Source organism: Symphalangus syndactylus, chromosome 14 (assembly GCF_028878055.3).
Source record: "Symphalangus syndactylus isolate Jambi chromosome 14, NHGRI_mSymSyn1-v2.1_pri, whole genome shotgun sequence".
Taxonomy (NCBI): domain Eukaryota; kingdom Metazoa; phylum Chordata; class Mammalia; order Primates; family Hylobatidae; genus Symphalangus; species Symphalangus syndactylus.
Genome location: NC_072436.2, coordinates 113,866,662 through 113,891,419, shown reverse-complemented (window position 1 = coordinate 113,891,419; position 24,758 = coordinate 113,866,662). Strand labels below are relative to the sequence as shown.

Genomic DNA, 24,758 nt, shown 5'->3' with positions numbered 1-24,758 from the left:
GAGGTGTCTCGTTATGTTGCCCAGGCTGGTCTCGAACTTCTGAATCCAAGCGATCCTCCCACCTCAGCCTCCCAAAGTGCTGGGATTATAGGGGCGGGCCACTGTGCCCCTCCAAGGTAAGGGTTATTATTATCCCAATTTTACTGATGAGAAAACTGGGTCCCAGAGAAGTTGGTGACTTTGCTCAAGGACACAGACAGCTGGGACTTGAATTCAGGCAGCCTGGCCACAGAACCACACCATCAACCGCTATGCTATACTGTGTTTTGTAAAATGACATGATGGCCATGTGATGCAATGTAATGATACGGCAGAGTTTTGTGCTCAGGATGTAAAAATGAGTATGTGCTGCCTTTCGTGGTTATCTCTTGAGTTCTGGCTCATGACCTGAACTGTTTTTTCCAAGACACTTACTTCTCCCACTGGGAAAGATACTATATTTGATACCTGAACAAATAGCCTTTAAGATATCAGTTTATAGGTCTTTTTAGAATCTGTGGCTGGGTGCAGCGGCTCATGCCGGTAATCCCAGCACTTTGGGAGGACAAGGCAAGAGGATCACTTGAGGCCAGGAGTTTGAGACCAGCCAAGTCCATATAGTGAGACCCCCATCTCTACAAAAAATTTAAAAATTAGCTTGGTATGGTGGCACACACCTGATGCCCCAGCTACTCAGGAGGTGAGATGAGAAGATTGCTTGAGCCCAAGAGTTCGAGGCTGCAGTGAGCCTAGGTGACAGAGCGGGACCTCATCTATTAATTAAAAAAAAAAAAAAAAGAATTTGTGTTGGGTGGGATTGGAGAGTTGAAACAGACCAAGAGGTTGTCCAAGGTTGTCCTCAAAGCTGAGAAACAAGACTCAACCCTGGGTCAGTTGCAGTTGAACTTTATTCATCCGTTCACACCTGGGTCCCTCCTGGCCCCCACCTACCCTGGCCCTGCCTACTCAGGGCTTCCAAGATGGGGAGTCGGGGTGACTTTGCTTATCCTCCAGATGCCTTCTTCCCAGGATGTGACCTGTGCCCTCGAGGATGTAAGGGATGAGGACTAAAGGGAGCTGTTCCTCCTCCAGGCAGCAGGCGTGGAACCATCCGTCTCAGTGGCTGCTTGGTGGTGGCCGTGTGGATGGGTGTGGCTCTCCGTTTGCTGGGGGGTGTTCTGCCAGGATATATAGGAAGCCACCCAGGGCTGCCACTGCTGTGGCTGTGTTGTGGGAGGAGCAGCCATCTGGGGGAGAGAGCCCCCATGAGTGCTGGGTGGCAAGAACCTTGGCCCTTTATTCAACACAGTCCCATTGAAAGTGCTTTTCAGCCAGGCGTGGTGGCTCACACACCTATAATCCCACACTTTGGGAGCCTGAGGTGGGCAGATCACTTGAGATCAGGAGTTCGAGACCAGCGTGAGCAACATGATGAAACCCTGTCTCTACTAAAAAAATATAAAAATTAGCCAGGTATGGTGGCATGCTCCTGTAGTCCCAGCTACTCGGGAGGATGAGGCAAAAGAATCGCTTGAACCCAGGAGGCAGAGGTTGCAGTGAGCCAAGATTGTGCCACTGCATTCCAGCCTGGGCAATAGAGCGAGACTCTGTCTCAAAAAAAAAAAAAGTACTTTTCAGATGTCATTCCAGGCAACTTGCAAGACACTGAGTGGGTGCTTTGGTGCTCTCTTAGTCCCCTTTTGCTGGGCTGGGTGCCCTTCCACCAGCTGCTAAGGGCTCCCCTCTCTGGGAGGTATGTCCCTCCCAAATAACTTACCAATACAGGGATACAAAAGCCTGGCCACCTTGTCCCAGGGGGATGACTCTGTGGTGCAATTTATGCTCCAAGGCATTCCCCTCCTACCCTGCGGGGGGATCTGACCTGAGGCTGCATTCTGTCCAGCTCCTGCCTGGCTTAGCCTGCTTCCCTGACTTACCTACCTCAATAAACCACATGCACCGGAATCCTGTCCCAGGTCCTGTGTAAGACCTTCTGAGATGGGGAAACTGAGGCTTGGGTAGCCGAGCTGAGCCCCTGGCCCTCGTGACTCCACAGCTCATTTCCTGACCCCAATGTCCTTCCTCTTAGTTGCCTCTGGTCTGCCTGGTCCCATGTGACCTCATGGCTCATGGAGTCAGAGTCTCAGGCCTGAGCACTTGCCTGAGATAATAACCCTTAGATGTAGTTAGTTCTTTGAGCTCAAAGTGGGCTGCACGCCTCTAGTCTCACAATCTGTCTGCTTGTGGGAGGGAGCCAGGAATTCTTTCCTACCTACCCAGACACTTTGGGAAGGGGAGGGGACCCCAGCCAGGTCCCTTGAAGGGAGGGAGAATGCAGATTTCAAGGTGCCAAATGATGAACCCTGGCAGGTCGTGCCTCTTGGTGGCCTACTGTATGCCAAATACAATGGGGAGGGCTTCGCACAATGATCAGTTATTAGCCCCCAACAGTTTGGTGCCCATTTTACAGATGAGGAAAATGAGGCTCAGAGAGGTTGTGTGACTTTCACAGCAAGTAAGAGGCAGAAGCGGGACTGAAACCTTATGCTCCTAGTCTCTATAGCAGCTGCCTCCTGCTCCGCGGGCTTGTGTCATAAGTGCCATAAGTGCAAGAATGAGCACACCCCTCCCGGGCAGTTTTCTAGGCTGCTGGTCAACCTGGAGGTGTCCCAGGAAAGGCCTTGGGCTCTGGAATTTCTGTGGTTTCCGCCCCAGTCCCTAGGACAGTCCTCGTGTTGGGCTGTGGGGACAGGCAGCTGACCAGGTAGTGCACAGCAGGCCCCTACCACCCCAGCCTTAGGCAGCCCCAGTCCCTCTGTGTCATAAAGGCCTAGCTAGGGTAGGGCCTCTGGAAGTCTCCTGGGAACTTCTCTCCCTTCTCCTGCGTGACCTTTGGTGGCAGCTATGAAACTGACTCAGTGGATTTCTGCTTTCACTCCTCTCTCCTGTCCACCTGTAGGTGGATGATGAGGCCACAGTGGGGTTGATGGAGAGATGTTTAGTTACTGGAATCATATACCCACATATGTTGGACATCCACTCTGTGAGCTGGCTATTCCGTATCCCTTCCTGCTTTTGCCTGCAGTTATTTATTTTCTACTTTATTTTATTTTATTATAATTATTTTTGAGACAGAGTCTCACTCGGTCACCCAGGCTGGAGTGCAGTGGCACAATCTCAGCTCACTGCATCTTCCATCTCCTGGGTTCAAGCAGTTCTCCTGTCTCAGCCTCCCAAGTAGCTGGGACTACAGGCATGCGCCACCACGCCTGGCTAATTTTTGCATTTTTAGTAGAGATGGGGTTTCACTATGTTGGCCAGGCTTGTCTCAAACTTCTGACCTCAGGTGATCCACCCGCCTTAGCCTCCCAAAGTGCTAGGATTACAGGCATGAGCCACCGTGCGTGGCCTATTTATTTTTTATTAATGAAAAATTGAAATCAAAGTCCTCTCTTTCTTCTTGGTTCCTCCCTTCCTGTGTCCTTCCCTCCTTCCCTTTCTTCTACATTATTTCTTGCCTTTCTTCCCTTCCCAATATACTTATATCCTGTTCTCACTTTCTCTACATTGGCGAAATGACCATACAGTTTATTGTCACAACCAGGACACTTTGGAGGAAAGAGGGCACTATTCATAATGGCTCCAAGACAACAGGTGTAAACTGGGGCAGCTCTGGGAGCACTGGGCTGTGTGGCCAACAAAACTGTTCTGGTCACTTGCTCTTTCGGGTCCCTTCTCTGCCTTTCCTTATTCCAAACGCCAGCACACAGACCCCTCCAAACTACATTTCCCAGGATGCCTTGCCTACTGGTTTCGACCAACAGGAGGTGCAGGTGGAATGAGGGGAGAAGCCAGAATATTTCTCCCTTCCTCTCTCTGTCTCCCCCTTGTTCAGCCCCTGCAGGCTCTGTTAACACCGCCTCCTCCTGCCATTCTCCAGCTCTAGGGAGGGTAGTGGCTTCCTGCAACAGTAAAATCTCTGGGTTTTTCCACCTTTTCTGTTTTCAGCTCTTACAACACCTCTGAGATGAGTTTTTTCTAGTAAATTCCCTCTGTTGAAGTTCCTGATGCAGGTTCTATTTTCCTGACCAGACCTTGACTTAGAAGGGTTACTGCTGCGATTTTTAACAACTGAAACTTCTCTTTTATGCTCCTTTAACAAAAGACAGTATCTCTGGACTCCCCACTTTCTTTCTTTCTTTCTTTTTTTGTTTTTTGAGACAGGGTCTTGCTCTGTCACCTGGGCTGGAGTGCAGTGGTGCAATCTCAGGTCACTGAAGCCTCCACCTCCTGTTTTCAAGTAATTCTCATGCCTCAGCCTCCCAAGTAACTGGGACTACAGGCGTGCGCCACCATGCCCAGCTAAGTTTTGTATTTTTAGTAGAGACAGGGTTTTGTTATGTTGCCCAGGCTGTCTCCCCACTTTCTAAGAGGAGGCCATCATGGACCCCCATCCTCCCTTCCACCTCTCAAACATGAAGGCCCTCTGATTAGTGCCCCTTTGGTGATGCCAAGTTTAGCAGAGAATAAACACAGGCCTCTGTTTTGCTAGGATATCTCAGTTTCATGTCAAGAAACTCCCTTGGGTATTTTCATTACCTGAAAATTGTTTTTCTCGCCTCTTCACTCTCCTCAAAAAATGCTGCTGAAATTGAATAGCTTTAGGTAATTCTTCATCTTCAGCATCTGGGAGAAGAGCAAAAGTTGAACTTCTCAAGAGAGATTTTTATTTTTTACACTCTTATTTCTTTTTACTTCTTTTCTTTTATTTTAGAAATAGGGTCTCATTCTGTTGGCCAGGCTGGGTGCAGTGGCACAATTCTGGCTCAGTGCAGCCTCAAACTCCTGAGCTCACAGAATCCTTCCTGCCTCAGCCTACCAAGTAGCTGGGACTACAGGCATGAACTACCATGTCCAGCTATTTACAAAAAAATTTTTTTTGGTAGAGATGAGATCTCAGTATGTTGCCCAGGCTGGCCTCGAACTCCTGGGCTCAAGTGATCCTCCAGCCTTGGCCTCCCAAAGTACTGGATTATATGTGTGAGCCACTGCAACTGGTCCCAAGGTGAATTTTTAAATGTTACTCACTAAACCTCCTGCCCCATAACATTTCAAGGAAGTTAGGTCTTCTCTTGAAACTTGAGGCTATTCCAGAAGTTTCCACCTGCACCTGTCTGCAGATCCTTTTTCATGGCCTAAATTTGTCATCTACTGGTGGTTTTCCAAATTGTGACTCCCCAGACACCCACCATCAGAACCACTGGAGGTGCCTGTTAAAAATGGAAGTCCCTCCAAGATAAGCAAAAACTGAGGGAATTCATTACCACTAGACCGGCCTTACAAGAAGTGCTCAAGGGAATCCTACATCTGAAAAGAAAAAGACAATAATCACTATCATGAAAACATGAAAAAGTATAAAAGTTACTGGTAGAGGGAAAGCAGAAAGGAGAAAGAGAAAAGAAGCAAAACTATCACGAGAGAAAAGCACCAAACAGCAGTGATAACAATAAGAAAGGAAGAAAAAAAAAAATCAAAGGATATAGAAGATAACCAGAAAGCAATGAAATGAGGAGTAAGCCCTCACATGCCAATAATAACCTTGAATGCAAATTGATTCAGTCCCCTACTTAAAAGATATATAGACTGGCTGAATGAATGAAAAAACATGACCCAAATATATGCTGCCCACAAGAATCTCACTTCACTGGTAAAGACACATATGGAATGAAAGTGAAGGAGTGAGAAAAGATCTTCCACATAAATGGAAACCAGAAGGGAGAAGGAGTAGCTATACTTACATAAAACAGACTTTAAGTAAAAAACTGTAAAAAGAGACAAAGAAGGTCATTATATAATGATAAAAGAACGAATTTGACAAGAGGACATAACAATTCAAAAAATATATGTATTAAACACTGGAGAACCCTAAAGCAAATGTTATTAGATATAAAGGGAGAGATAGACTCCAATACAATAATAGCTGAAGACATCAACACCTTGCTGTCAGCATTGGACAGATCATCTAGACAGAAACTCAACAAAGAAACGCTGAATTTAAACTGCACTTAAGACCAAATGAATCTAACAGACATTTACAGAACATTTCATCTAAGTGCTGCAGAATATATATTCTTCTCATCAGCACATGGAACAGTCTCCAAAATAGACCATATGTTAGGCCAAAAAAGTCTCAGCAAATTTAAAAGAATTTAAATCATAGCAAATATCTTCTTGACCACAATGGAATGAAACTGGAAATCATTAACAAGAGGAACTTTCAAAATTGTACAAATACAGGGAAATTAAACAACATGTTCCTGAATGACCAATGAGCAAATGAAGAAATTAAGATGAACATTTAAAAATTTCTTAACACAAGTGAAAATAGAAACACAATATGCCAAAACCTATGGGATATAGCAAAAGCAGTATTAAGAGGGAAATTTACACCAGTAAATGCCTACATCAAAAAAGCAGAAAGATTTCAAATAATGAACTAATGATACATCCCAAGGAACTAGAAAAGCAAGATCAAATCAAGCCCCAAATTAGTAGAAGGAAAGAAATTGTAAAGATCAGAGCAGAAATAAATAAGAGACTAAAGAAACAATACAAAAGATCAGTGAAACAAAAAGTTGGTTTTTTAAAAAGATCAACAAATAAATTATTAACTAGACTAAGAAAAAAAGTGAAAAGACTCAATAAAATCAGAAAGGAAAAGGAAATACTACAACTGATACCACTGAAATACAACGGATCATTAGAGACTATTATAAACAACAAATTAGAAAACCTAGTGGAGTGTGCTGGGCGTGGTGGCTCCTGCCTGTAATCCCAGCACTTTGGGAGGCCGAGGTGGGCAGATCACTTGAGGTCAGGAGTTTGAGACCAGCCTGGTCAATATGGTGAAACCCCATCTTTACTAAAAATATAAAAATTAGCCAGGCACGATGGTGGGCACCTGTAATTCCAGCTACTCGGGAGGCTGAGGCAGGAGAATCACTTGAACCTGGGAGGTGGAGGTTGCAGTGAGCTGAGATTGCACCACTGCACTCCAGCCTGGGTGACAGAGTGAGACTCTGTCTCCAAAAAAAAAAGAAAAAAGAAAACCTAGTGGAAATGGATAAATTTCTGGACACATACAACATACAAAGATTGAACCTAGAAGAAATAGAAAACCTGAACACATCAATTATGAGTAATGAGATTGAATGTGTAATAAAAAGTCTCCCCAAAACAAAAAGCCCAGGACCTCACAGCTTCGCTGCTGAATTTTACCAAATATTTAAAGAACAAATACCAATTCTTTTCAGTCTCCTCCAGAAAATTGAAGAGGAGGAAATTTTTCCAAACTCCTTCTACAAGTTCAGCATTACCCCAATACTAAAACCAGACAAGGACACAACAACAGCAAAAAAACTATAGGCCGATTTCCCTGATGAACCTAGATGCAAAAATCCTTAACAAAATACTAGCAAACCAAACCCAGCAACACATTAAAAACCATTCATGGCTTTCCTATTTTGACCACTTCCAGTAAGTAATGAATGTTTTGCATTTAAAAAAAAAACACTCATCATGAACAAGGGGACTTTACTGGAGGGATGCAAGGATGGTTCAACATATGCAAATCAATAAATATGATCCATTACACCAATAGAATGAAAAACAAAATCATATAATCATCTTAATAGATGCAGGAAAATGCATGTGATGAAATTTAACATCCCTTCATGATAAATCTCTCAATATGTTAGGTATAGAAGGAACGTACCTCAATATAAGAAAGGTCATATATGAAAAGCAAACCCACAGCCAACATTACACTGAATGAGGAAAAATTGAAAGCTTTTCCTGTAAGAACTGGAACAACACAAGAGTGCCTACTTTCACCATTTTTATTCGACATAGTACTAGAAGTCCTAGCCAGAGCAATTAAGCAAGAGAAACAAAAAAGGGCATCCAAATGAAAAAGGAGAAAGTCAAATTGTACCTGTTTGCAGATGACGTGATCTGATAGACAGGAAACCCTAAAAGTTCCACCAAAAAAACTCTTAGAACTGATAAATGAATTCAACAAATTTGCAGAATACAGAATAAACATACAAAAAATCAGTAGCATTTCATACACCTACAATGAACTAGCAGAAAAAGAAATCAAGAATGTAATCCTATTTATAAGAGCTAAAAACAAAATACCCAGGAATAAATTTAACCAAGGAGGTGAAAGATCTCTACAAGGAAAACTGTAAAAGACACTGGTGAAAGAAATTGAAGAGAACACACAAAACATGAAAAGACATCCCATGTTTATGGATTGGAAGAATTAATATGGTGAAAAATGTCCATGCTACCGAAGTGATCTACAGATTGAATCAAAATACCAATGAAATTCTTCGCAGAAATAGAAAAAAAAAGTCCTAAAATTTGTATAGACCCACAAAAGATCCCAAATAGCCAAGCAATCCTAAGGAAGAAGAACAAGCTGGAGGCATCACATTACTGGACTTCAAAATATGCTTCAAGGCTACAGGAAACAAAATATGGCCAAGTGAGGCGGCTGACGCCTGTAATCCCAGTACTTTGGGAGGGCAGATCACTTGAGGCCAGGAGCTCAAGACCAGCTTGGCCAACATGGAGAAACCCTGTCTCTACTGAAAATACAAATATTAGCCGGGCGTGGTGGTGGTGGGTGCCTGTAATCCCAGCTACTCGGGAGGCTGAGGCAGGAGAATCACTTGAACCCGAGAGGTGGGGGTTGCAGTGAGCCGAGATTGTGCTACTGCACACCATCCTGGGTGACAGAACGAGACTGTCTCAAAAAAAGAAAAAAAAAAAAGAAAAAAAGAAAAGCAAATGAGCTGCATAGACATCTCTCAAAAGAAGGCATACAAATGGCCAACAGGTCTATGAAAAATGCTCACCATCCCTAATCATCAGAGAAACGCAAATCAAACCACAATGAGATAGCATCTCACACCTGTTAAAATGGCTACTATCAAAAAGACGAAAAATGGCTAAGTGCAGTGGCTCATGCCTGTAATCTCAGCACTTTAGGAGGCCGTAGCTGGTGGATCACTCTGAGCTCAGGAATTCGAGATCAGCCTGGGCAACATGGTGAAACTCCGTCTCTACAAAAAATACAAAAATTAGCCGGGTGTTGGTGGCTCCCACCTGTAGTATCAGCTACTCAGGAGGCTGAGGCTGGAGAATCTCTTGAACCCCGGAGGCAGAGGTCGCAGTGAGCCGAGATCGCACCACTGCACTCCAGCCTCGGTGACAGAGTGAGACCCTGTCTAAAAAGAGAAAAAAAAAAAAAAAGACAACAAATAACAAATGCTGGCAAAGCTGTAGAGAAAGGGGAACTCTTACACAGTGTTTATGGGAATGTAAGACATTATGCTACTGAAGTGATGTACAGATGGAATCAAAATACCAATGACATTCTTCACAGAAATAGAAAAAAAAAATCCTAAAATTTGTATAGACCCACAAAAGACCCCAAATACACGGACATTATGGAAAGCAGTGTGGAGATTTCTCAAAAGGCTAAAAATAGGACTGTCATATGATCCATCAATCCCACTACTGGATATTTATCCAAAGGAAAGGAAATTGGTATGTTGAAGAGACATCTGCACCCCTATGTTTATTGCAGCGCTATTCACAGTAGCCAAGATAAAGCAACCTGAGTGTCTATCGGCAGATGAATGGACAGAGAAAATGTGGTATACAGACCCAATGAAATACTATTTAGCCATAAAAGTAACCATATTCTTTCATTCATAGCAACATCGATGAACTTGGAGGACATTATACTAATTGAAGTAAGTCAGGCATCGAAAGATAAATGTTGCATGTCATTCCTCACATGTGGAAGCTAAAAAAGTTGATCTCATAGAAGTGAAGTGTTGAGGCTGGGCGCCTGTAATCCTAGCACTTTGGGAGGCTGAGGTGGGTGGATCACTTGAGGTCAGGAGTTCATGACCAGCATGGCCATCATGGTGAAACCCCCTCTCTACTAAAAATACAAAAATTAGCCGGGCGTGGTGGCATGCACGTGTAGTCCCAGCTACTTGGGAGGCTGAGGCAGGAGAACCGCTTGAACCTGGGAGGCAGAGGTTGCACTGAGCCGAGATAGCGCCACTTCACTCCAGCCTGGGTGACAGAGCGAGACTCCATCCCTGAAAAAAAAGAAGTGGAGTGTTGAATAGTGGTTACTAGAGGTGGGGAGGGGGATGGGGGAGAGGAGATAACCAGAGGTTGGTTAGGGGATGCACTAGTACAGCCAGGAGGAGGAATAAGTGGTACCGTTCCATAGCACTATAGGGTGATTGCAAATAACAACAATTTGTGGCATTTTTTTTTCTTTTTTAAAGACAGTGTCTCGCTTTGTCGCCCAGGCTGAAGTGCAGTGGTGCAGTCATGGCTCACTGCAGCCTCGACCTCCTGCTGGGCTCAAGTGATTCTCCCACCTCAGTCTCCCAAGTAGCCGGGACTATAGATGTGCGCCACCACACCCGGCTAATTTTTTTGATATTTTTGGTATAGATGGAGTTTTGCCATGTTGGCCAGGCTGGTTTCTAATTCCTGAGCTCAAGCCATCTGCCTGCCTTGGCCTCCCAAATTGCTGGGATTATAAGGCATGAGCCTATTGTATATTTTCAAATAGCTAGAAGAGCGAATTTGGAACGTTCCCAACACAAAGAAATGACAGATGTTTGAGGTGATGCATCTGCTCTTTACATATTGTATACATGTATGGAAATATCACACTGTACCCTATAAATATGTACAATTATTACGTGTCTATTAAGAATAATAATAAAGCCAAAAATGCAAGTTGCACAGCCCCATCCCCAACCTGCCAAAGCTTTACGTCCGGGGGCCTAAGAATCTTCATTGTATAAGCTCTGTTTTAAAAACGCGCCATCTTACTTCAAAAGCTTTTGCTTCTTGGAGCATCGCAAGCTCCTAATGAGGACGCCGGCATTTCCTGGGAGCTGCCGTGTACCTGGCACAGGCTATGCGGCTTCAAATGTCTTAGGTCAACTCTCCTTGCAGCTCAGGAAGGGTGGGGATTACTATGCTCATTTATTTACAGACAGGGAAGTTGAGGCTCAGAGGGGTGAAGCCGCTTATTCCAAAGGGACCAGCTGTCCAGTGTCATACAGCTAGGAAGTGGCTGAGTCCTCTACCTCTCCACCCTCTGCTCCATCACCTCCTCCCATGTAGTTGTTCCCGGCCACCCACCTGGAGAGCCTTCCCTGGAGTTCTTTTCTTCCTCACCCTGTCGTCTCCTTTATAGCTCTTATCAGAACGTGCAGTTATTTCACTTCTTGGTTTGTTCAGGTGATTTATGTTTCTTTTCCTCGGGCCTCTGGTTTTCCCTAGAGCCTAGATGGTGTCTGGTACATTAGTAGATGCTCAATATGTACTTGCTGAATGAATGGTGATGTGTTTTCGCTGTGTCCCCACCCAAATCTCATCTTGAATTGTAGCTCCCGTAATTCCCATGTGCTGTGGGAGGGACCTGGTGGGAGGTAACTGAATCATGGGAGCCGTTTCCCCCATACTGTTCTCATGGTAGTGAATAAGTCTCACAGATCTGACGGTTTTGTAAGGGGTTTTCCCTTTGTGCTTAGTTCTCATTCTCTCTTGTCTGCCACTATGAGACACATCCCTTTCGCCTTCCACTATGATGGTGAGGCCTCCCCAGCAGTGTGCAACTGTGAGTCCATTAAACCTCTTTTTCTTTATAAATCACCCAGACTTGGGTTTGTCTTTATCATCAGCATAAAAACAGTACAATACAAATGGGCTTGTTAATGCAGCTGTAGGGGCCAACGCCTTCCAATAAGATGACCTCCTGTCTTGCCACATTTTGACTTCCAAGGCTCCGAGCCCATTTCTACTTGGGTGTACACGTCTATGTGTGTGTGCACCTGCAGATTACAAATCCCTCAGCAACCTTCACACCAATGCATTGTTTCCATACCTGGCCTAGAATCTCAGAGCCTCCCCCACCCCCACTGCCCCTGCTTTTCACCAGGGCAGCAGCGCAGCTCACCAGGCTCCCCGAAGCATCCTTCCTGCTGTTTCTGCCAGCTGAGAATGGCCTCCAGCCACCGGAGCTTGTAGAAGTCAGAGAAGCCACCCATTCCACAGAACATGACTGGAAGTAAAGACGGGGCCCCTCTGCAGGCCTGCCCCCGAGGCCCACCTCCTCCCACTCCCCAGGGCTGCCACGGTGCCACCTGCCTCCATCTGCCTGGGTTTGGCTTAGGACGTGGGCGTTCGATGCAGGGGCGGGAAGGAGGCAGCTTGGGCCTTTGCCTGAGCAGCTAGGGGCTCCCACGCTTGTGTCCTGCCTCCCACTGAGGGCCTTGGTCAGGGCTGCTCCAAAGTCAGGACCAGTGGTGGGGTTTGGACACCCCAGCCAGCGAGCAGCCTCCCAAGCACTCCCTGTCTGTCTCATCCATAAGGCTTTGCGGGTCTGCCAGTCACCTGGTCCATCTATGTAGAGCTCCGTCACTGGGGCAGCCTTTGGGGGCAGGAAGCTGTCACACAGTGGCAGGTAAAATACAGGCTGCCCAGTTACATTTGAGTTTTTGATAAACAATGAATATAATTTTTGAGTGTAAGTATATCCCATGAAATAGCTGGGATAAACTTATATTAAAAATGGATTCATTGCTTATCTGAAGTTCAAAGTTAACTGAGCACTCTGTATTTTTACTTGCTTAATCTGGCAACTCCGTGTGTGTGTGTGTGTGTGTGTGTGTGTGTGTGTGTGTGTGTGTGTGTTGGTGGGGGGACACCCTGCTCCTTTGTCCCAGGGGCAGAATGCTGGCCATACTGTTTTCCATGAAGATGTCCCGGGTAGGGTAGGCGTATCCGATGGCCTCAGCTCTGCGGTTCAAGTCCATCATGTTGGCACAGAAGAGGTTGATATAGTCCTGGCTCTGTTGGAATGGTCCCTGTGTGCATCCCCTCTGGGGAGACAAACACCCAAGGACAAGGGAGTCAGTGATACAGATGACAGACACACACCCTGCTATGGGAAAGTCTTGCAGTTCCGAGACGGTCTTGCAAGGGGCTGTGTTTAGGGCTGTGTTTAGGGCAGGTCTTTTTCTCCTTTTTGCAGGATTTCTTCCCCATGCACACCCCCAGCCTGCTGGGACTCCTTCATCAGAGAGAGCTGGGTTCGAGATCCAGCTCTGCCGCCTAGGAGCTGTGTGATCTTTGTTTGCTAAAGTAACCTTTCTGAGCCTCAAGAGTTTTTATCAGGAAAGGGTGAGGCGTCTAGAAACGGCACCAGAGGGGCTCTCATGTAGGGGGATGACACAGCTGGGAAGTGCCCAATGTGATGCCTGGGCCACTAGGAGGTGCTATATGACCGAACGCGGGGGCAATGCAATCTACAACCAGCCTGAACCCGCGGGCAGCTTCAGTGCTACTCAAAGTGTGGGCCAAGAACCGGGCTGGTCACTCCCCACACTGGGAGAGAAAAACAGGAGTTGACAGCAGGCTTTAGACACTTCTGTAGCAGTGGTCAGAGTTACTTTCCACCTGCTGAATCTAATGATCAAAATAATTCCCTTGTAATATGGTTTTTATTGTATTTATGAAAATATTGGTCTGTCACAGCTTGCAGAGAAATAATAATTTTTAAATTCTGTTGAACAAAAACAGAGACTGTCTCCTTAGCTAAGGATTTCTGGACCCGAATCACATTTTTTTTTTGAATAAAGATAATGAACCCTACCCTTCTGTATGAAGAAATATATATGGCCAGGCACAGTGGCTCATGCCTGTAACCCCAGCACTTTGGGAGGCCGAGGCGGGTGGATCACGAGGTCCAGAGTTCAAGGCCAGCCTGGCCAACATGGCGAAACCCCATCTCTACTAAAAATACAAAAATTAGCTGGGCATGTTGGCATGTGCCTGTAATCCCAGGTACTTGGGAGGCTGAGGCAGAGAATTGCTTAAACCTGGGAGGCAGAGGTTGCAGTGAGCCGAGATCATGCCGCTGCACTCCAGCCTGGGCAACAGAGTGAGACTGCATTTCAAAAAAAAAAAAAAAAAAAAGAAAAAAAGAAATATATATATATATAGTGGCATATATACATATAGTGGTATATATATATAGTGGCATATATATAGTGGTATATATATAGTGGCATATATATATAGTGGTATATATATAGTGGCATATATATAGTGGTATATATATAGTGGTATATATATAGTGGTATATATAGTGGCATACATATAGTGGTATATAGTGGTATATATAGTGGTATATATAGTGGTATATATATAGTGGTATATATATAGTGGTACATATATAGTGGTACATATATAGAGTGGTATATATATACAGTGGTATATATATAGTGGTATATATATAGTGGTGTGTATGGTGGTATATATATAAAGAAAAGCAATATATATACTGGTGTGTGTATATATATATGCCACTATATATATATTTCTATTCTTTTTTTATATGTATATATATAGACAGCAGCATATATATATAGTGGCATATATAACGTAGTGGCATGATCTCAGCTCACTACAGCCTCTGCCTCCCTGGTTCAAGTGATTCTCCTGCCTCAGCCTCCCGAGTAGCTGGGATTACAGGTGCATGCCAGCATGCCCGACTAATTTTTGTATTTTTAGTAGAGACGGGGTTTTACCATGTTGGCTAGGCTGGTCTCTGACTCCTGATCTCAAGTGATCTACCCCCCTCAGCCTCCCAAAGTGCTGGGATTACAGGCGTGAGCCACTGTGCCCGGCCTCATTCATTTGTTTTTGTTTACAGAGTTCTTTCTGATGTTTCTCTTTTATTCTCTCTTTCTCTCTCTCATTGTGTTTTTCTGACGCCCTACAGTCCAGTTCAGCAGGCAAACCTATCTGTTTCACTGGCCCAACAGAATCCCAAATGCCAGATCCCAAATCAGCTCAATTACACAGCAGGAGTATGGTAGGGGCCCTACTTCTCCCTCCTGAGGTCCCAAGTAGAAATCCAAAGCTCTGCTTATTTTCCTTGTGTGTAGCAGACAAAATTACACTGCCACGAGCCCCTTTGCATTTCTTTCTTTTTTCTTTTTCTTTTCTTTTCTTTTTTTTTTTTTTTTGAGGCAGAGTCTTACTCCATTGCCTGGGCTGGAGTGCAATGGCACAATCTTGCTCACTCTAACCTCCGCCTCCCGGGTTCCAGCGATTCTCCTGCCTCAGCCTTCCCTTGTAGCTGGGATTACAGGTGCACGCCACCACGTCCAGCTAATTTTTTTTGTATTTTTAGTAGAGAATGGGTTTCACCATGTTGGCCCAGCTGGTCTTGATCTCCTGGCCTCAAGTGATCTGCCTGCCTTGGCCTCCTAAAGTGCTTGGATTACAGGCATGAGCCACCACGTCCGGCCGCCCCTTTTCCTTTTTCCTTCCCCTTCCCCTGTCACGGCGGGGGCTCCCTGGGCACTCACCATTCTGGCCCAGAGGAAGAAGAGCAGTTGGTGGGACAGGCAGTAACCCGAGCAGCCGGGCTTGGTCATGAGGCTCCTGCAGAGGTCTGAGAGGCCGCAGGGCTCACTGCTGTCCATCCTGGGGGAAAGTGGTTCCAAGCTGTTAAGGATGGAGCGCTGACTCCGCCCTGCGTCTTTCCAGCCCCCCAGTTGTAGTTGTTGGAACTCCCAGTAGATTCCAGACACCCAGCTGGACATGGGGGTTGCCAGAGGAAATACAGCAGTCCTGCATCTTGATTTGCTAAATCTGGCTGCCCTAGCCCAGGAAACATTATGCTAGAGCTATTCTGGGGTTGAGGAAGCCACCAAGGCTGAAACTTCCTATTGCTCCGTGGGCCAAATCACATTTTTTCCAGACCTAAACAGTGGGTACTTGAAACCAGACCACTTGGAATCTGGGCCCAACACGCTTATTCCTCCTGCACCAGCCAGGCGCGGTGGCTCACACCTGTAATTCTAGCACTTTGGGAGGCTGAGGCAGGCAGGTCACCTGAGGTCAGGAATTCGAGACCAGCCTGGCAAACATAATGAAACCCTGTGTCTATAAAAAATACAAAAATTAGCTGGGTGTGGTGGCACGTGCATGTAATCCCAGCTACTCGGGAGGGTGAGGTAGAATCACTTGAGAATCACTTGAATCTGGGAGGCAGAGGTGGCAGTGAGTTGAGATCGCATCACTGCACTTCAGCCTGGGAGAGAGAGCAAGACTCCATCTCAAAATAAATAAATAAATAAAAATAAAATAAAAATAAAAAATACACACACAAATACAAAAATTAGCTGGGCATGGTGGCACACATCTGTAATCCCAGCTACTCAGGAGGCTGAGGCACGAGAATCACTTGAACCTGGTAGGTGGAGCTTCCAGTGAGCCGAGAAAGAACACACCACTGCACTCCAGCCTGGGGGACAGAGTGAGACTCTGTCTCAAAAAAATAAATAAATAAAAATTTTTAAAAAGCAGGGGTCCTTGGCTGGGGCCCAGCCCCTCCATGAATCCAGCTGTGTCCTGGCCCAAGCACTGCTCTGAAGGGTGCTGAGAGGATGCGGCCTGGGCATCTGCTGCCCACTTTGCCCATGGGCCCCTGCACCCAGGGCTGCCCTGGGGCCTTGCTCCAAGCCCACCAAACACCAGGATAAAATGAGGAGCCCAACTAGGCTCAGTCCTGCCTTCCCAGAGCTGCATCCTCACTGGGGATGGGGATAGGTCCATAAAACAAATGTAAATTGCATCTGTGGCTGTAAGAGGTGCCAGGAGAGGCCCTCACAGGAGATCTGCTGTGTGCTGGGGTCAGAGGTAGGATGGGGTTTGGAGGTAGGATGCTGGTGCCAGCCCTGAAGGATGGGCAGACTTCCTGAGGCCCAGCGGGTGGAGTGAGTGGGGTGGGGGGAGCAAAGTCTTTGAAGTGGGAGGAAGCCTTGGAGAGTCTGAAAAGAGGCCTCTAGGGGCCTGGAGACTGGGAACGGCGGAGAGGAATTGGGGATTTGTCCTGGGGCCTGGAGGTGGTGTGTTCAGCCATGGCTGCTGGAAGACCTGCTGTCGCATGGGAGGCCAGCGGGCGGCTGGAGCAACGCGGACCCTGCTGGAGTAGGAGAGGGCAGTGCCTGACAGCTACAGGGAGCTGCACCTGTGTCTGCACAAACCCCTGGCTTCAGCCCTAGGGCTTGGAGAAGGAGGAGCGGAACAGGACCAGCTGAGAACGAGTGCGTTTGGGTTTCCGGCAAATAGGGCAAGTGCAGGGCCCACCTGGTTCCCAGCAGCTGCACCAGGCACGCGTCACTTCTCTCCTCTGAGAATGAGTCCTGGGGCTCGAACGTGGGGTACACCAAGGAGGCATCAGTGTGGATCCAGGCATGTGGGAGCTTCCAAAACCCGGGCTGGAGGGTCAGCTGGAACTCTGGCAGAGAGGACAGATAGATGGGGTGGAGTGTGGGGGTGACCCAGGAGCAGTGGGCCACCCTGGTGTCCCCACCTCCTCCTGCAGCCCTGCCCACTGGCAGGTGCAGCTCAGGGCTCTAAGCCCTGTCTCCTGGTCCCAGATTGGGTTTGAAACACTCAAGAAAGCTCCTTTTGCTTATAAAACCATTTTCCCCCTAATCAATAGGAACAGTGTTGGGACGGGATTTGACTAAACCCACTGCATCCCGTGGAAACCCCAGATAAATAAAAGGGTTAGTTTCCCAGGTGCAGGGCTCACGCCTGTCATCCCAGCACTTGGGGAGGCTAAGGAAGGAAGATCACTTGAGGCCCAAAGTTCAAGATCAGCCTAGGCAACATAGCAAGACTCTGTCTCCACAAAAATAAAAAAAGTAGCCAGATGTGGTGGTGTGCACCTGTAGTCCCAGCTGAGGCAGGAAGGTTGCTTGAGTCTAGAAGTTGGAGAATGCAGTGAGCTATGATCAGCTTTTTTTTTTTTTTTTAAGAGGCATGGCCAAGAGCGGTGGCTCACACCACTTTGGGAGGCCGAGGCGGGCGAATCACTTGAGATCAGGAGTTAAAGACCAGTCTGGCTAACACAGTGAAATCCCATCTCTACTAAAAATACAAAAAATTAGCTGGGTGTGGTGGCAGGTGCCTGTAGTCCCAGCTACTCGGGAGGCTGAGGCAGGAGAATAGCATGAACCCGTGAGACAGAGCTTGCAGTGAGCCAAGATTGTGCCACTGCACTCCAGCCTGGGTGACAGAGCGAGACTCCGTCTCAAAAAAAAAAAAAAAGAATTAGCCGGGCGTGGTGGCGCATGCCTGTAGTCCCAGCTACTTGAGAGAGGCTAAAGCAGGAGAATCACTTGAACCCAGGATGCAGAGGTTGCAGTGAGCTGAGATTGCACCACTGCACTCCAGCCTGGGCGACAGGGTGAGACTCTGTCTCAAAAAAAAAAAAAAAGAGAGAGAGACAGTGTGAGACGCTGTCTCAAAAAAAAGCAAAACAAAAACAAAAACAAAAACAAACGACCCAAAAAACCCCCCCTCAAGAAAAGCAAGTGAGGAGGTGGAATTAGTCGGGAGGTGATATTGGTTATACCTTTCGGTTTGGTGAGAAAGTGGAGCTCTTAACTAAACAGATGCCCAGTCACAGGCATCTTTAAGATGACATAGGCGGGGACAGTGTTAGGGACCAGGCCTGGGAGAGAGTGGGGGACCTTAACGTTGGAAAGGTCAGCCTGGGCTGTGGTCCCTGCGGCTGGACTGCCTTGTGAGCATGAAGCATGGCCTAGCTACCTCCCCCCTCACCCCCATGCATCTCATGGGAGGGGGGACAGGGTTGGAACAGCATGATGGACTGGTTATTTGTGCCCCGCCCTTGCAATCCAGGAACAACTCAGCCAGACTTATTAGATGGGACCTTTTGCAGGGTCACTCGGGGCTGGTGAGGAGAGAGAGACTCTCAGTGGTCACAAGGCATGAGAAAGATAAACCCCATTGTTTTGCAAAATAGTGTGTGGGCAACTTCAGGAATTTCTACTGACATTTAATGAAGTGGATTAAAATAATTTGGTGACATGGGACACTACTGTTCGCTGTGCAAAGGGTTGAATTGCCTTTTGGACACTCTCCCCTCTGGGACAGCCCAGCCCCTCCGCTCTGGTCTAGCACCAGGACCTCCAGCTTGCGTGTGCGCTGAATGCGTGAGAGAAGACAGCCTGCCTCCTCCGCACCCCTCTGTGTGGGTAGGAGAGCCCATCAGAGTCTGAAGTCAAGGATGACCGCACGTCCCCAGGGCTCGTCTGTGGTTACGGACTGTCCCAGCCCAGCCTTGCCCCAGGAGAGCCCACGCTGGGTTATTTCAGTCTATATCCCCGGAGGCACTATTCCTGAGGGAATGGGACACCCTGTGTGTGCTCACCTCTTAGGTACTTGGGGTCACTCAGCTTGAGGTAGAGGAGGGATCTCTGGATGGCAGCCTCCAGCTTCTCCCCCAGTGTCCCCACGCGCAGGGCCAGCGGCTGCAGCAGGGGCTCCTGGGCCCACTTCTCCTGGACACTTTTTAGCTGCTCTGGAAGGGAGCAGAGTTAATTCATTCTACTATTTGGAATCGGGACTTTTTTTTTGCCTTGGAACAGGAAAAAAAATGCCCCAAAGTCTAATGCTTCCTGGGAGCCTCTCTGCCTTCTCCAGCACTCAGAGGGGAAGGATTTACTGAGCTGACTGGAAATGAGGCCAGGATGGGGGTGATCTGGGCAATGAGAATGGGTGTCAGAGTGGTAGAAGGTGGTGGCTGAGAGCTTGGTTTCTGGAGGTGGGCCTGAGTTCAGATCTTTGATACTTGAGGTTCAAATCCTCAAATCCTTGACTCGTATACTTTCTTGCTGGATGGCCAGAGAAAGGTTGCAGGGTAGAGAACCATTGTGTACAGTTGAGCAGGCTGTACACTGCACAAGGGCAACACACATTTGGATCATGGGTTTGTATATGCAGTAAGACAATTTCCCAGTAGATGGCTGTCAAGTGACTTCAAGAAGGAAGTGCCTTTTTCTAATTCCCACGGAGGTACCCTGTGGGCTAGCAGTGGCTATGTTGGGGTGGGAGACAATGGTGAGGATCCAGAGGTGGCCAGAAACTGGGGAGACATGAGTGAGAACATCCGAGTGAGAGCATCCACGCAGGGCTGAGAGGGCGAGGGATGAAGTAGGGCAGCTGCAGTCAGGTAGGAACCTTGTTGGGGAGGATGGACTAGGTTAAGAAGGATGCTGAGGTGGTCCTTCAGGGCGACCGGCTCTGTCACACCCCCTCTGCTCAGCCCCCTCCGTGGGCAAACCCACAGGGAAGAAGCACAGCCTTGGGAGTGCTGACAGGGAGGGCCTACCTGTGTGTCACAGTGTCTCCTCCTGTGATTGCACCGGGTCTACAAAGTCCAATAGGACAGAGGTCCCCAATCCCCAGTTCAGTACTGGTCTATGGCCTGTTAGGAAGGGGGCCACACGGCAGGAGGTGAGTGGTGGGTGAGTGAGCTGGGCTTCATCTGTAATTTACAGCCACTCCCTATCATTCGCTTTCATTACCGCCTGAGCTCCGCCTCCTGTCAGATCAGTGGCTGCATTAGATTCTCACAGGAGTGTGAACCCTGTTGTGAACTGCACATATGAGGGATCTGGGTTGCACACACCTTTTGAGGTTCTAATGCCCGATGATCTGTCACTGTCTCCCATCACCCCCAGATGGGATTATCTAGTTGCAGGAAAACAGTCTCAGGGCTTCCACTGATTCTACATTATGGTGAGTTGTATAATTATATATTATAACATAATAACAATAAACAGAAAGTGGGCTGGGCACGGTGGCTAACGCCTGCAATCCCAGCACTTTGTGAGGCCGAGGCAGTTGGATTACTTAAGGCCAAGAGTTCAAGACTAGCCTGGCCAACATGCTAAAACCTCATCTCTACCAAAAATACAAAAATTAGCCGGGCGTGGTGGTGGGTGCCTGTAGTCCCAGCTATTTGGGAGGCTGAGCAGGAGAATCGCTTGAACCCGGAGGTGGTGGTTGTAGTGAGCTGAGGTGGCACCACTGCACTGCAGCCTGGGCGACAGAGCGAGACTCTGTTTCAAAATAATAAATAATAATAAATAAAAAATAAAGTGCACAATAAATTTAATGTACGTGAATCGTCCTGAAACCCTCCCCTCCACCTCAGTCCATGGAAAAATTGCTTTCCACAAAACCAATCCCTGGTGTCAAAAAGGTTGGGGACCGCTGCAATGGGACATAGACCCTGCCCACTGGGAGCTCATTGCTTAGAGAGACACAGATGAGGAAGCCGTTGCTGCTAGTCAAGGATGCTGAGTGCTTTGATAGATGGAAACAGTAACGGCTGACAAGTACTGAGCCCCACTGGTAAGATGACATAGACACACAATCTCACGAGATACAAGTGCATGATCGTGTGATACTCCCATCCACCAGCTGCGGCTGAAGGATGAGCAAACCAAAACTCCACGAGAGCAGGTAACTCAGTGCCATGCAGCCAGCTGGGGGAGATCCAGGATTTGAACCTGGGCAGTCCAGTTCTGAAGCTCTGTTCTAGGCACTGGCACTGCTTTTGCTCCCTTCTGGGCACACTTCACGGTTGTGGGTGTATTAAGCACTGAATTCCTAGGGAATCTGTTATGGAGCAAGATTATTGCGAGGAGAAGGGGCAGTGGATGTGGGATGTGGCATGGGCGGAGAAGCCGGACTCACTGCAGCTGCCAAGGAGGGGGGACCCTGGTCTCAGGCTGTTAGGTGGGGCTGCTTTCCCAGTGAATGCTACCCAGTCATGATTAAGAGAATCCCCTCCCTTCATTGCTAAAAGAGGATAATAATAATGGGTGTAACCTCAGAGATGACGGGGAGAGGGCACTGAAGTACCCCATGCAATGCACCTGGGTTGTGCCCACTTTGAGCAGATACTTAGTGAACTACAGCTTTTGCTATCACATGCGCCCCAGGAAGCAGCCAGCCCAGTGGGAGCCACCTGCGTGCTTGTGTGTGTGTGTGATATGCTTGTGTGCATGCGTGCATGCGTGCTTGTGTGTGTCATGTGCATGTGTGTGTGCATGCGTGCTTGTGTGTGTGTGTGATATGCTTGTGTGCATGCGTGCATGCGTGCTTGTGTGTGTCATGTGCATGTGTGTGTGCATGCGTGCTTGTGTGTGTGTGCATGGTGTGCGCATGTGTGTGTGTGTTTGCCTTGGCCTGTCTCCAGCCCCCTTCTTGGGGATCTTATAGCTCTCAAAGCTAAACAAACACTTGACTGTTTTTGCAGAACCTTCAGGAGACTTTGGCTGGAAGTGGAGGAAGTGGGGTTGGAACCCGATCTTGAGGGTCCTCAGTTTTGTCCATAGCCACCTCACTCAAGGGGAGGGGCCCTCCCACAAATATCTGTTAACGGGGCACTCTCCCTGCTCCTCTTGTTCGTGGCGTGTCAGGAGGGGCTGTCAAATGGATCATTTCATTCTGAGAAGAAGATAATTCCCATATCCCTTCCCATGTTGCCTTTAAATCTTTCCTACTTCTAAAAAATTGCCTAATAGTTAGCTGGGCCACAGCCGCCAGGAAGATCCAGCCCCTGGCCTCCTCTCTCCTTATAGCCTGGGGCCAGGAGACTGCCAGGTCCCAGGCATACAGAGCAGGGCAGGGGACAAAGCCCAGAGCTAGCTTCCCAGTGTCCAGCCAGGGGAATTGGGGCTCACTCACCTTCCAGCACCCGGACCCCCACCATGCCATCCAGGTTGATTTCGGGCAGCCTCCGTTCCAGGAAGACGGTGGCTCTCTCCAGCGCAGACAGTATCAGGTCCGCAATGGTGGCTTTACTTTCAGCAATGTCCAGCCCAGGCAGGGAGGAGGACCACAGCGGTGGCAGTGCCGTCAGTAAGAGCAGGAGCAGCAGCCCCGGGCTGGCCATGGCTGGCCTCTGCTCACAGCTGGTCACACGCTCAGCACCCCGAGCTCTGGCCCAGCCCAGACTGCCTCTGCACGCCCTCCTCCCGCCTCCTCCCCACCTCCCCCTGGCAGACCTGAAGACAAGTGGCCCGGCAGGGCTGCCAAGAAGCCTGGGGTGGCCTGGGCAAAGGACTCTGGGAAGGGTGGCTGCAGGGGGATGACGGTTAGGCAGCGGAGGTTAGGCCAGTCCTGGGCATAGAGCCTGCTGTCCGCGGGATGCTGGGGAGAGGGGTGTCCGCCCTGTCCTTCTCAGCCCTGATTCTCCAGGCTCACAGGCTAGGTCTTTGATCTAGCAATTGCAATTCAACCCACAAATCCAAAAGCTCTGAAAGCAAAACAAATTTTTTTTCTTTCTTTGTGTTTTGAAATAGGGTCTCATTCTCTTGCCTGGGCTGGAGTGCAGTGGTTTGATCACAGCTCACTGTAGCCTTGACCTCCTGGGCTCAATAGATCCTCTTGCCTCAGCCTCCTGAAGAGCTGGGACAATCGGCATGTGCCACCATGGTTCCCTAATTTTTGTAGTTTTCTAAATAGAGACAGGGTCCCACTATGTTGACCAGGGTGGTCTTGAACTCCTGGCCTCAAGCGATCCACCTTCCTCGGGCTCCCAAAGTGCTGGGATTACAGGCTTGAGCCACCACACCCAGGCTTTGTTTTAAATAAATTTGAAACACACTCATTTGAGGGCACATCTGCCTTGAACTGAGGCAAACTTCCTTAGAAGGGCACCGTCCAATTGAAATAGAATTGGAGCTACAAAGACGAGGCATGTGTGCATTTCCAAATTTCCTAGTAGCCACATCTAAGAAAGCCGCAATAAGCAGGTGAAGTTAATTTTAACGATCTAGTTTATTTGACCCAATATTTAAAATATTATAATTACATCTGTAATCAATATAGAAATGATTTATTTTTATTTTTCTCAAACTAAGTCTTTGAAATTGATGAGTAGTTTATGTTCACAACACAATTATCTTGTTTTATTATTTTATTTTTAAGAGACAGGGTCTCACTCTGTTGCCCAGGCTGGAGTGCAGTGGTGTGGTCATAGTTCACTGCAGTCTCGAGCTCCTAGGCTCAAGGGACCCTCGCGCTTTAGCCTCCCAAGTAGCTGGCACTCCAGGTGTAAGCCACCATGCCAGGCTAAGCACATTTCAATTCAGACTATCCATATTTCAAGGGCTTGATAGTCACATGTAGCTGGTATACTGGGCAGTGTCTTAGTTTTGTGCTACTACCACAGAATACCTGAGACTGAGTAATTTATAAAGAAAAGCAATTCATTTGGCTCATAGTTCTGGAGGCTGGGAAGTCCAGGTTCAAGGGTCTACATCTGGTGGGGGTCTTCTTGCTATATCATCCCACGGTGGAGAGCAGAAAGGCAAGAGAGCTAGAGAGAGAGAAGAGAAAGAAGCTAAACTCATTCCTTTATCAGGAACACGCTTTTGCAATAACAGCATGAATCCATTCATGAGGGCAGAGGCCTCATGAAAGATTCCATCTCTCAACACTGTTGCATTGACAATTAAGGTTCCAACATACGAACTTTAGGGCACACATTCAAACCACAGCAGAAAGTGAGGACCTAGCGTCCTTATTTCACTCAGTGTGAACGTGCATCTATTTCCTTGCAGAAATTTTAATGTTGGTTTCCTGGGTGTTGTCCCAAACCTTGCTGGGGCTGTTGTATGTATGTGCACCACATTATCTTTCTAAAATCCAAACAATTTTGAATTCAGAAACATACTTGGTCCTAAGGGCTTCAGTTAAGACATTACAGATCTGTAACAATAATCAAAAGAACACCACTAAATTGTGTATTTGATGCT

The 24,758-nt window shown here is 47.5% G+C and overlaps 2 protein-coding genes across 6 annotated transcripts in view; one reads left to right on the top strand and one right to left on the bottom strand.

The window, feature by feature from the left end:
- The window catches only part of SEC14L5 (SEC14 like lipid binding 5), a 95,817-nt gene extending 84,996 nt beyond the window's left edge, over positions 1-10,821 (top strand). Inside the window, exon 18 of the transcript XR_010115792.1 lies at positions 5,221-10,821. The gene's annotated coding sequence lies outside the window, so the exon portion shown is untranslated. The remainder of the gene's footprint in view (positions 1-5,220) is intronic.
- C14H16orf89 (chromosome 14 C16orf89 homolog) lies at positions 870-22,993 on the bottom strand. Of its 5 annotated transcripts, none has more exons than XM_055242411.2 (8): positions 22,684-22,993; positions 19,355-19,504; positions 17,257-17,407; positions 15,471-15,588; positions 12,839-12,974; positions 12,050-12,154; positions 4,579-4,665; positions 870-1,586 (listed from the first exon to the last, which is right to left on the bottom strand). In XM_055242411.2, the coding sequence occupies exons 1-8, from the start codon at positions 22,889-22,891 to the stop codon at positions 1,333-1,335; spliced, it is 1,209 nt and encodes a 402-aa protein (XP_055098386.1). In that variant the 5' UTR covers positions 22,892-22,993; the 3' UTR covers positions 870-1,332. The 5 variants fall into 5 exon arrangements, with proteins under 5 accessions (XP_055098386.1, XP_055098387.1, XP_055098384.1 ...); XM_055242412.2 differs by having other exon boundaries at positions 870-1,226; positions 22,684-22,982; XM_055242409.2 differs by having other exon boundaries at positions 973-1,157; positions 22,684-22,982.
- Positions 22,994-24,758: the final 1,765 nt, after the last annotated feature.

Coding starts and splice junctions, on each gene's coding strand:
- C14H16orf89 (XM_055242411.2), bottom strand. CDS start 22,891: ATGGCCAGCCCGGGGCTGCTGCTCCTGCTCTTACTGACGGCACTGCCA. Junction 12,155..12,838: donor GGACATCTTCATGGAAAACA/GTATGGCCAGCA, acceptor CTTTACTTCCAG/TCATGTTCTGTGGAATGGGT. Junction 1,587..4,578: donor GCGAGAAAAACAATTTTCAG/GTAATGAAAATA, acceptor TTTTTGAGACAG/AGTCTCGCTCTATTGCCCAG.